The sequence below is a fragment of the Morus notabilis genome, unplaced genomic scaffold (genome assembly GCF_000414095.1).
Source record: "Morus notabilis unplaced genomic scaffold, ASM41409v2 Scaffold1540, whole genome shotgun sequence".
Lineage (NCBI taxonomy): Eukaryota > Viridiplantae > Streptophyta > Magnoliopsida > Rosales > Moraceae > Morus > Morus notabilis.
Genome location: NW_010360914.1, coordinates 250659 through 264248, shown reverse-complemented (window position 1 = coordinate 264248; position 13590 = coordinate 250659). Strand labels below are relative to the sequence as shown.

The 13590-nt window shown below is 30.3% G+C and overlaps 1 protein-coding gene across 1 annotated transcript; it reads right to left on the bottom strand.

The window, feature by feature from the left end:
• Positions 1-1138: 1138 nt before the first annotated feature.
• Positions 1139-10384, bottom strand: LOC21391693 (probable LRR receptor-like protein kinase At1g51890). Its single transcript, XM_010097623.2, has 11 exons — positions 10297-10384; positions 6606-7134; positions 4881-5374; positions 4374-4509; positions 4076-4156; positions 3709-3857; positions 3148-3371; positions 2828-2957; positions 2391-2456; positions 2098-2293; positions 1139-1664 (listed from the first exon to the last, which is right to left on the bottom strand). The coding sequence occupies exons 1-11, from the start codon at positions 10376-10378 to the stop codon at positions 1253-1255; spliced, it is 2499 nt and encodes an 832-aa protein (XP_010095925.2). The 5' UTR covers positions 10379-10384; the 3' UTR covers positions 1139-1252.
• Positions 10385-13590: the final 3206 nt, after the last annotated feature.

Genomic DNA, 13590 nt, shown 5'->3' with positions numbered 1-13590 from the left:
CAGCGAACTAAACGGGCCCTACAATACCTCATTTAACTTTTTTGTTTTGAAAAGAAAAAATTATGGAAAAAAACTTAGTTTCTTCTTCGTGGACGGCAGCCACCCATACCGATTTCCCGGCGTCGATTTTTGACACCACTATACCATTAGAAAGATCTTGACGAGTTGAGTTCATTGACGTGCCGTGAGACCTCCATCTTGGCCGTAAACCGCCGCAATCGCCGGCGAAAAGTCTGAAAAATAATTGAATTTTAAATCTACGTAACTTCTTCGTCCAACCTCTGATTGAAGTGATTCCGGTCCCTATGGACTCAGAACAATGAGACGAACAAAACCCATCCAACATCACCCGTCCATTCTTGCCGGAACACCATCACCGGAGCTGCGTAATTCGACCTCCCTCAACATTCTCAGATTTCTGTCCTCCCGGCCGCCATTGATGACGCCACTGATGTCATTGAACTCAGAAGATCATGGGAAATAAAAACCCTCTGTTAATTTTGACGTTTCACCACCAAAAAGTTGAATTTCAAGTTGCCCATTTTCCCGGAAACTTCCAGTCTAATCTACTACTTAAGAGTTCGAATTGGTCAAAATTGACCCTACCATTAGACTTAGGAGGGTCGAATTAGGGGGCGTAGGTTTAAGCTTCGCCGTCGAACTCACCTCCATTCACCACCGGTGCCACTCACCGTCACTGGAGGTGGTGGAATTAACCGGAGATGGCTTGAAGAAGGAAATGATTTTTTCTTCAGTTTTTCTTGTTTGAATTATTTTTGTTGATTTAGCTAAAATTTTGTGTAGAAGAGACTACTAGACTCTCATTGAGATCGAATTTGAGCCTTTTGATTGTACCGTATCAGTAAGAAAAAGTGGTCACCCTACTATAACCAGTTTTCAATTAATTGATTAAAAGGGTAATAAGGACATTTTATATCCAAAAATAGTTCTAAAGGTATAAAAAAACGTCTTCTAAAATTTGAAGGTATCATTTTAATATTATTAAAAATACATAATACTAAGATCATATTTCATTATAGTACAAGATACTAAAATGATTTTATTCCTAAAATTCATTGTGTAGATAGAAATGTACTACACTGATGAGTTTTGAACGCTTCAAGATCACAACACTTATTATAACATAAAACTGTTACGTGATCACAACATTTATTATAACATAAAATTGTTACGTCTAAGAAGCCACTGATCATGCTCAAATACATACTAAATGATAAGTATATCTATGGATCTACCTAGCCAAGGGTTGAGTCATATCAGCACTGATCAAATCCAATTGACTCATCTCATATGAATCTCTCAATCCATTCTCCTGAGCATTTGCAACTTTTGAAATTTCCAAACACTCCTTTAGGTCTCCCACTACTTGACCCATGGTAGGCCGTTGGGCTGAACTTGGAGAAACACAATTTATGGCAATTTCAACAACTTTCCAGGCAGTGTTCACGCTGAAATTTCCTTGCAACCTTGGATCAACTATACTATTGATACGCCCTTCTTCAAGCATTAAAGTGACCCATTCACCCAGGCAAATATTGTCATGGGCTTTTGACATTGCAGGTTTGCCTGTGATGATTTCCAACAATACCATCCCAAAGCTGTAAACATCACTTTTCTCATTTAACCTATTTGACTTGTAGTACCTGCAACCAAATCATTAAGATAATAACAATAATAAGAATAAAAATTCTCTTCTCAAGAATATCATTTCATAATTATCGATGTAACGTGATCATTTGAAGAATGGTAGAGGAAGTGGCGTAAATGGGTGATTGCAACTGGAATTCCTCTGATCGATTCAATAGGTAATTTGTTTTATAGTTCGGCCCTTTCTTCATAAGTTTGAATCACAATTCAACCTTTTTTTTCTAACAAAAATTTAAATTTAAATTCAAATTTTGCAATTCAAACACATGAAAAGAACACCCTCTTCATATTCTGAATTGGGTTAATCCCAATATAGTACCATGTCTTAGATGTATTTTGTTTATAAAGTCATGGGTACCTTGAAGATTAAATACCTAAAGAGCTGAATTTGGAGTCATTTTTTTTAACAAAGAAATAAAAATTACTTACTCTGGGTCAATATATCCGGGAGTGCCAGCAACTACTGTTAGTACATGACTTGTTTTCTCAAAGCCAGTTGGAAAAGTTTTGGATATGCCAAAATCAGAGAGTTTGGCTTGGAAGTTTTCATTCAACAAGATATTTGCCGGTTTCACGTCTCTGTGGATTATAGGAGGTTTACAACCATGATGTAGATACTCCAATCCTATATAGTAAAATAAACTCAATAAAAAGGGCGAAATATGCATATTATATTATTTAATTAAAAAAATAGATAAGTTAGGATTCATTTATTCTCCAACCTTGTGCTGCATCCATTGCTATATGAAGTCTGTCTTCCCATTTCAGAATGTTAGTGGAACTATTATCTGCATGCACATTTCACATTAAAAATTAAACATTTAAATATCTATCTAATTAATTTGCCTCCAAGATTTATCTAGGGCATTTGAAGTTACTACCTTGTGTGTACACAACATGTTAAAAACAAAACCCAAAAAAAAATTATTTATCATTATTGTTGATGCAATTACATGCAATTATAAGTAAAAGGTATCATATAGCAGTATAGGACACAACATGTTACACTATCTTCTGCTATATGACAATTCTACTTTACTACTATAAATGTGGTTATGTGCGATCATTGGTGTTAAATAGCAATGCTCTAATTTTTTGATTAGAAAAAAAAAGTTAGTCTCTTATTTTTTTGGTCTTAAGTATAGGTGCTAAAGAAAACCTGAGAGATGAGATTGTAGATCTCCACTGTTCATATACTCGTAGACAAGCCCAGCGTTGTTTTGATCATCAGTGAAATAACCAACAAAAGTTGTTAAATTTTTGTGATGAACTTTCAGCAGAACGCTGACCTGCAGTTAAAAAATTATAAAGATCTCAAAATTGTTTTTAAACTAGTTATATCACAATTAATTCATTGATTTTTTTGTGACATTATAAAAGACGTTATTCAGATATTTGAAACTATATATAAAACTCCTTTAAAAATAAAGAAACTATATATAAAACATGTATTTATTAGTATATATCAATATTACGTGCCTCTGCTTGAAATTGTTTATATCCTTGAAAAGATGACGGTGAAAGCATTTTCACAGCTACTTGAGTATCACCTATCTGACCATGATAAACTGTTCCAAATCCGCCTTTACCAATAATTCTCTCAAAATTGTTGGTAATTCTTAGTATGTCAGAGTATGTAAATTGCCGTTTTGTCGAGTACTCCGATGAATATTGACCAAAGGTAGATTTTGCCTTTGATGAACCTGGTAATTAAGTTGATCATGAGTAGGTAGCTGTAATTATTAGGACATGTATACATACATGATATATATATATATATATATACACACACATATATGATGTGCTATGCGCTCATGTATATGTAGAATAATCCTGTTGTCTCAAATTTTGTCCAATATTGTTGTACCAGTACTATATTTATCGAGCAATTACTTAACACTAGTTTTGCTTCCCTTAAAAAAAAAAATCGTCGTTTCTTGTTTTCTTTACACTAATATTGCATCCATAGTTAAGGTACTAATTAATTAATTTATATACACATTTATATATGTATATATATGAAAGTTTAATGTGTCTTACCATGCTGTCTTTTCCTTTTAAGACCCCACCAGATTGCTGCGACAGCTAAGAGAAGAACAAAAGTTCCGACAAGTGATGCCACAACTGGAACAAGAAAATTTTTCTTTTTGCAAGAAACTGATGCACATAGATTTGGATTCCCACCAACACTAGCAATAAAAATGGTAGATAGCGTGCAACAAAATTGAAAGAAATTAGAGTTTAACTAAAAGATGAAGATAAATAAATAATATTATTTAGTAGCAGATCATATTTTGTTCATCTACCTAGTTATTTGATTTCTTCAAATTTAGTGGTAACATTTTACATTTATTAGTACCAGACCAAGGTCCTGTGTTGAGATATTCATTTTGAACAAAGAGCTTACCTTAGTGTTAGAAGACCTTTGTCCCTTTTCTCAATAAGTTCATCTGGAAGTTGACCATTGAGGTTGTTGTTTTCAAGGTTTCTGTCATGTTACATAACAATGCATATCACCAAGCTAGCTTTTTATAACCAAGAAAAGTCTGATTATATAAAACTAAATCCGATTCAGTTACTCACAAGACCGTTAGTTCTGATTGCATTTACATTCTTTAGTTGCACATGTTATATAGTACAAATTAAGATGCAAAATCAAAAGACGATTTAAAGGAAACAACACACACACATATATAGATACTTACAAGGATATAATTCTTGGGGTAGTATTCTCATAACTACAATTTAGACCTTCCCATAAATACTTTTTAGGAGCACATGGATCTCCTTGCCAGTTTCTCCGTAATCCATAAGTTGACTTGAGTGTGGTGATGGCATCAACTGTAATGATTTTAAATATGCATATATATTTATATATTAAATCTTATATCAAAGTATTATAATATAAACAAACTTATATATATATGGGTAGTGTTACCATTCTTCTAGGAGATACTATATACGTTGCTTGTATCATAAAGTGAGAAGTATAACATGACATTTATTAAACACAACATAATTAATATTTTTAGTGTTACACTTATGATATCAGTGCAGCATTGAATAAATGTCATTATATTTCTCACTTGTATATATATGTTGCAGTGAACGTATGGTCCCTGAAAGTACCAAAGTGCCCATATATGTGTGTAATATTATGTACTGCATTTAAGGTAAGGTCCTTTCATACAAGATCATTATAAAGCACATACCATCTTGTTGGTCAGATTCAGACTCTGAAAATTCTTTGACAGTGTAAATCTCAAAGGCATTGATAATGGGTGGATGAGTTGAGGCTTCAGTCTTGCGGATTGAGAAATTATGGTAAAATCCCGAAAATGGAGTTTCGGCGTGCAACGTTGTTCTTTGCAAGTGCTTTGGGGAAACAGGTCCAAACAAGAGATCACCGTTGTAGAATATGTTGAATTCTCTAGACTCGTTGGCTTGGAGTTGTTCGATTTCAGCAAAGTGCATGTAAAAATAATATGTACCGTTACTAAATTCATCAGTTGCAGTCCACGGAAATTCCAAAGGAGCTTCTTCGTTTTTCGGTGTGAAAGCAGTGCTCATAATTAGTGATGGTATGCTATAATGGTCGGATTGATCTTCAGAATCAATGGGTAGATTTGTGCTTAATTCTTTCCAATCATCATATTTCTGTGCAGACCAGAGACGATCATAAACATCCATGTCCTCTCCATAATACCTAAACAAAAAGTTTCCAATTCAGTATGCGATATATATTATTACAATTAAAAGCTTTTGTGCAAAAAGTCGGATTTTTAACAACTCGCGATTTCACATCTCTATTTTTCTCTTTTCCGGTTGTTAGCACTGTTAGTTTTGGAATTACAAGTATAGTGTCACTTTGGTGATTTCACAGAGATAATCATGTCTAATTCACATAGTAACTGATTTTTTTAATAGAAAAAATTACAACAAATGCAAAATATTTTCTTTTTTGTTGTTAAAAATCCATATAAACTAAGAAATTTTGCATTTAATATTGTAATTATTTATGTTAAAACTTCAGTTAATTACTCTGCAACTGAGATGTGATTATCTCTAGAAATTTCAGGCATTATTTTAATTATAATGGTAGGAACTAAAATTGCCAACAAATCCTATAGTTTTGTGAAAAATTTACTTAAATTAAAATTTTAGGAATTAAAGTGATTATAATGCTCATAATTATTATTCATGGACTAATAGTGTTAGTAACCCATTTTCAATAATTGTCAAAAATTTAACTATGCTTTTTTTTTTTTTTTTTTTTTTTTTTTTTTTTTTTCTCTTTTTTTACAGTATCTAATGTTTGTACTGCCATTTTCCGGCCGATTGATACCTCCGTCTAGTGGTTTCTGAAGTTTGCCCAAAGTTTTCATTGAAATTATAAAACTTGTACATATATATGTTTGAACGGAAAAAAAAAAGATACATCATGAAATGATAAAAATTCCCATGGATTACCCCTAAATTTTTTTAAGAGAAAATTGCATATCAATTTACCTTTAACAGTGTATGAGTCTAGATTTTTATCTCTCATTACTACAACAAAAAGGGTTATTAGCGACGACATTTATCGTTGCTAAAATTACAATATTAGCAACGACATGTCGTCGCTAAAAAGAAAACAAAATTTTTGAACGACTTAACGTCGCATTCAGTATTTGCGACGACTTGTCGTTGCACAAAATTTTACTATTTATGATGACATATTGTCGCTAAAATTTGACAAATTATTAGCGACGACATGTCGTCGCTAATAGTGATTGGTGCCAAAACCAATCTGGCGTCAACAATGTTAGCGCCAGTTTGTCCATTATTTGCGACGACATGTCATCACAAACATTGATACGTACTGTTGGCAGTGACGTCGCCAAAAAGAGGCGGAAAACTTATGTGTGTGAGAGATGATAACATTTGGGATAACTCACCTGGTCCATGTACTGACACCAGTGTCAAGCCGATCGAGCAATGCCAAGGATCCTGTTTGAGCTTGATAAGTTGAATTATCCAAAGGCCTTAATTCTATGGCTGATATAAATGGGATGCCATGGCTAGTCTTGACAAGACAGATATGAATATGGTTTTTCTGAGGGACATGTATGATCTCTGGGTCGATTGTGAAATCTGAAGAGCTCGACGTCTTTACTGAATCCCATAAACTGGCTCCAAGATATAAGTCGAAAGTTGGCGGCATACCTTCACCGTCGTAATTTCCGTAAAAGAATGATGCTCGGATCAAATATTTAGTACCTGTTGTGACCCCTATTTTGTAGCAATTTCTATCTCCTTCAGGGAAGCTTCTAAGAGACATATACTGCTGTTGCCAATTACCTTTTGATACGACCTTCCTTACACCAGTGTCTATGAATGCCTCATCAGAAACGTACTTTAAGTCTGTACTGCCCTCAACGTGAGTAGACATGTTAGGTTGTAAGCCGCAATCTATACTGATATACCCTGAGACATTAATCATACTAGTGAGTGGTGGTGAATAATTTTGTAACTTCTCTATAATGTTAAGTTTGATTGCTGTATTATTAATTTTTAATTTATTTAACAAAAGGCATTTTATTTCATTGTTAATACGCATTCTAACAATCACTTTTAAAATAGCAAGGCTTATATTGAAAAAAGTAAGAAATAAATAAATAAATAAATAGAAACGCATATAAAATAAATTACTTTACAAAGAAAGGAAAACTGGGATTTCAAATCATGTCAATAGTAACAAATTACGAAATTGAATGGATGCCGTGAAAAAGCCTTTTCAAAAAAGATACATTTGAAAAAAATAAAATAAAATTTTTGATCGGGCCAATTAGGAAAAAATAATTAAAAAATTACTTCATAGAAACAAAATAAAAGAAAAATATTAATAAAGACTACATTTGATAAAATAATATTTAAAAATATTACAAAGAAAAAAGATATAAGTGCAGATCATGTATTTGATGCAAATTATCTCAAACAGATATAAATTAAAGGGAAAGTAGTTTAATATGTTTCAGTTTAAAGTATAAGTTTTTTTTTTTTTTTTTTTTTTTTTTTTTTTTTGTGGAAAGACAATAAAGAAGATAAGAAAAAGTAAAAAGTAAAAAAAAAAAAAAAAGGTTAAACACTACAGTATAAAATAACTTGACCAAAAAATGGAATATGAAAAAGGGAGACTCTCTCTTATTATAGTAACAGATAATGGATAATCGATAAACCAAGAGAGAATGAGTTTTTTTAAAAATAAAACCGGTTTAACCTAGTTTTTGAAATGTCCCTTTTGTTCTTGACATTTAAGTGTTTTTTTTTTTTTTTTTTTTTTTTAATGTTATTAAAAAATGTTTCGTTGCAAGTGGTTTTACACAAATTAAGGCCCCGTTCACTTCACCGATTTGAGTTTAAAATTCGAGTTTTGCTACAGTAAAAAGCTCTCAGAAACAGTCACATTTAACTTTTTTGTTACAGTAAAAAATTCTCACATAACATCACATCTTAACTCAAATTAAAAATTTAAATCAACAAACTAAATGAGCCCAAATTACCCCGAGTCTAGCGTGTTACTCTTCATTGAAATCACCACGTTTACATTTCTAATTAGGAAACTTCTTTAGTATAACCACGTGGCGCTTTCTGGGTGGTTTCTCATTTTGGTTGGACACATGTCAGTAATATTGTTGAAAAAAGGAGTCACATGGATAATCCCGATCCGACGGGCAAAATCATTTCCGATTATATTTTTTTTATTATTTATTTATTTATTTTGAATTGATTTGTGGTTCAATTTATCTATTTAAACACCGTTCTGCAGTAATAAATAATTCAAATAAAAATATACTAAAATAAAATAAAATCACACTAAATTAAATAAAAATAAATTAAACAAAACAAAGTACAACTAATTTAAAACAATAAAATAAGTTAAAATCTCAAGAATTAAGAAGATTTTTGTGCAAAATGAGCTGCAAAATAAATTTATTTTATAATGCTATTAAACGTTTCTCCTCTTCTTCTTCTTCTTCTTTTTTTTTTTTTTCCCCATATTTCCTCCTTATTCTTAGTTTTCCTTTTTTCTATCTTTTTGTTCTCTTTTTATTGTTTTATCTTCCCACATTTTTTCCTTTCTAAATATGCAGGCACATAGCGCATGTTTCCAATTAGTATTATTACAAATATGGAAAGGATTAGATACTCCGTGTATTAATTTTTAATTTGTTTTCATTTTTTTTGAAGGAATTTGTTTTGAATTAGATTAATTATTAAAACTAAAAAAGTTGTGTTATACCACCAGTGATGGAGCCAAGATTTGAATCCAGTGGGGGCACAAGTAAAAAAAATTATCAACTAAACTATAACATAAAAATTTCGAGGCAAACTTTTTATCTTTTTTTTTTGTTCCGATTTTATCTTTTCTAATTACCAATAATATTTTTTTAAGGGAGTGATAACTTTATTGAGTATTATGCACGCAAGTTTATGTATATGATGAATAAATAAAAAATAAACATTAAAACAATATAATCACTTGAGATTAAAAAGTTTATAAATTTTCATATTACTTTGGAGAGCAATAAAACTTTTCATATAAAACTATTGGAAAATAACAAAGGAGCGAAAAATATAAATGAAAAAACCAAAGGGGGTAATCGCTATCAAAACAAGAAAAGAAAAAGGGGGTTTTTTTATAACTAAAATGAAAAAAAAAAGAGAAAATTATAAAATATACTAACATGAATATGTGAGAAGAGGACATTTCCGTAACAAAAAAGGAAGTGAGCCTTCCTTCAAACAAGAGTCAAAGCCTAAATCTTTAGAAAAAAACCCAAAATAAAATAGAGAGTTTTACTTGATTAGTGGGGGCACATTCTTTAAAATTAGGATAAATAATAGTGTTTTGGGCAACAAATATAATGGTTTTGTTTCTTTTCAGTGGAGGGCACGTCGATCCATCCTGTATATCATATGGACAGGGATTTGAATCATTTTCAAACTCAAATTTCAAATATATATCATATGGACAATCTATTTTGATCAAACCTTTTAGAAAAGACTGGGATTTGATTCCTTTTCAAACTCTAATTTCAAATATATCCAATATCAAAAGAAAAAGAAAATCCTTATCTCTATATAATAAAAGTGTGTTAAAACAAGCTAGTCTCTTTGATTTTTTTTTTCCATTTTTGCCCTCATTCTTCTTCTATTTTTCTCTCTCAATCTCACATCCTCTCTCCCTCACGCTCTCCTCTCCTTCACGTTCTTCCTCTCCTCTCTCTCTCTCTTTCTCACTTGCACGCCTAAATCCCAAAGAAAATAGAGAAAATTCTTCCAAACAGCAAATTTATATTCTCTCACAAGTCTTTGTTTCCGATATGCAACCGTGAGGAAGATTGATGAAAAGTATGTTATCGTGATTCATGGGTTGATTGATTAAGAAAAGCATGTAATTTTTATGATTTCAAATTATGGTAAGAGTTTTGCGATTTAAACAAAATATAAACTGTTCTAAATATTCTATTATATGTTATTAATTGAGCTGAATATTGATTATGATTGTAACACAAATTGGAATATACATGACAAGAATTGGAGAAAGATTTAAATTTCTTATTAGGATATTCTAGATGTTGATACCTGTTTGGTTCAAGACACCGCCACTTGTAAGAGCAATATCAACGAGAAATAATGCAAAGAAGACATACAGCTTCAACTCCATCTGTACTCAGCCTTTCCACACTGATTTAGGGGAATAATAATAACAATAATTATAACAACAACAACAACAACAATAAATCTTTTAGTTTAATTCCTCTCTAACTATCAGAGTTGAACCGAGTACATACTAGCTGTGAAGAAGCTAGTTTTGTTTTACTTGAGAAGTTTTGTTTTGCTTATCAAAAATAGATGTGAAGAAAATTGAACGCAAGATGGAGTTCTTAAATTAATGCGCTTTTATATATAGAAGTGATTATTATTTTTAAAAAAAAAATAAAATTATGCATAAATATCAAGTTTTATAGAAGTGATATAAATGCTGCTTGAAAATGTCTTTATGAAGTACAGAAAAAAATACAAAACTAAAGAAAGCACGCGAAATTATTGGCGGTCCTCTCAAAAGTCACATCAATTTGATGTGAAAATTAATTTGAGTTAAAATATGTTTCGAAATTAAAGAAACATATTCCCTCAAAAAGGGATTTTCCAAAAAATTACCTCTGCTTTCCTATAAATAAAAAATTAAAAAAAAAAACCTTTGATAATGTCAGGACTCAGGTTTTAATGAAAATTATTTGAGCAATATTTCTCTTCAAAAAAGAAATAATGGCTTCTTAGAGATAAATCTTGAAGGGCATGTTCTTCGATTTTTTTTATTTGAGATAATCAACTTTGATCTTTACTAAATACTCAACAAAGTTGTTGTTCTTGAAGTTAAAATGCAATGTTTCTCTTATACATGGAAAAAATTTATTTGTACACGGTGAAAAAAAAAATTGAATTATATAATTCAAAATTATCAAAACCGGACAGTTGTACAAATTTAAAAATGTTTTTACGGTAGAATACAAAACGGTTCACGGGGGAGGCTCGTCGTTGAAACCTCTTTGGAAGAGATGAAACCAAAATTTTTATTTTTTAATTATTCGTGGGTCCCACAATAAAAAAATCCCAACGTTCGATCATACTTTTACTCTAAGGGAAATACCAATAACCAGGTCAAAGTCTTTTGTAGAAGATTTAAGGTCAAGTGGCAAAGTTCTGGTGGAAATTGTAATGCAAATTTTAATGCAAAGTCCTTTCACTTCTGTTGATTGGTGTGACAGGTTCATACTTAACGTTTGTGATGTTAGGATTTCTTCTTTAATCATTTTTTTTTTACTCTTTGTATTTAATCATAATATAATATTATTTAAACCAAAAATAAAATAATAAAATTTATGTGTTAAATAATTAATACAAAAAATAAAAAAGAAAACAATAAAAAAATGATATTAACATTTCTTATTACCACAAAAACATTAATAGTATTAAATAACATAACCAATTACACATATTAAAACCTTTTAATTTTTATGCAAAACATAATTTTAAGCATATGCATTAATTAGTCCGCATATCCATGTTTGCAACATCATCCTCATTAATCGTCAAAGAAAATATGGATAGAACACTTATATTGTACGTAGGTTTGGACTTTTTCACTATTAATGATGCTATATTTTATTTCGTGTGATCCACAGATAGACGAGAAATAAGTAAAAATATCAATATCAATGTACTTAAATTTAAGAAAATATCGATGGAAATATTAATATTGATAAAAATTAGCGTAAAATATGAAAATTTATTTTAAAACACTTTATTTTTAAATGTGACTCTAAAAAACTTTAAAATAGCAAATAATGCATAATTTAGGTGAAATTCTCAATCAAGATATCAATTGTATAATAAATATGCATGCTAATTTGTGAACATAATAGAATAAATAACAAGCACATATTTAAAAATTAAATAAACAACTTAAAAAACCTCGTTCATTTTACCGATTCAAGTTTTCAGTTTTAAGTTTCTACAGTTAAAAGCTCTCAAAAAATGTCACATCTAATTTTTTCTGCTACAGTTAAAAGCTCTCAAAAAATGTCACATCTCAGCTGAAATTAAAAACTCAAATCTGCGAAGCGAACGAGCCTTTCAACCTAATGGGATTAAAATACAATAAATGATAAGTCCACCTTTACAAAATAAAAATGATATATTTCAATAAAACAAAAAAAGTAGGCAAAATGTATAAAAAACGGAAGACTACATTCAGATCAAAAAAGTAAAAAATCATATAAACTTTACATTATACAAATTATTTTAAAATACAAAGTTATTGATATTTTTATGAAATTTTTGTAAAATTTTCATGAAATTTGGTCATTCTCGATGCTACACTTCTCACAAAAATGGATATTTTCGTGCATATATTGATATTTATGGAAATTTTAGGATATTCCCTCTTTTCATATTGGTACTTCTAAAGAACGAAAATCGGTACTTCTAAAGAACGGAAATTTTTGTGAAAATATCAGTGAAAATATCTATTTTTTAAACATTGAGAATATGCAAAGCCAATAATTCTACGGATAAAATTATTTTGGTACATTCTGACTTCTGTTATAGTAAAAGATCTTGTTAGTACCTTATATTTTTAATAATATTAAAATGATACATTAACTTTTAAAAACTTTTACCGTAGCAAATTAGAATTTTAAATTCGAATTAGTGATATATAACTGCAAGAAAGTATGCTTATACCAACGTATGTATAAACATATGTGAGTAGCGCATTTACGCAAATGACTAGAATGAGGCACCAGTTAAAAACTGTAAAAGCCCGTACAAAGTGAGTAGCGCATTTGATTAACAACTTATAATCAATAGAGTGTTTAGTATGAGAATTCATATCATGATTCGATTTATAATTCGTGACTCACCACAATATTTACTCAAATCATTCGGAGTCCTGACCCAACGTTTACTATGAGAAAGACCAATAACCAGGTCAAAGTCTTTGGTAGAAGATTTAAGGCAAAGTGGCAAAGTTCCTTTCATTTGGTGGAAATTTTAATGCAAAGTCCTTGCACTTCTGTTAACTGGTGTGACAGGCTCATAATTAATGTTTGAGAAACGCTAGGATTTTTTATTCAATCGTTTTCTTTTTTAAATTCTATATTTATTGTTAAACATAGTATAATATTATTTAAACAAAAAATAAGATAATAAAATTTAAGTGTTAAATAATTAATATAAAAAACAAAATTAAAAAAGTGATAAAAAAGTGATGTTAATAAAAAAAAGAGTAACATCACCATATATGCTACACATAATCCGTAGCATAATCTAGAATTTTAAATCTCATAGCTTTAATATTCACAAAGCCAACCT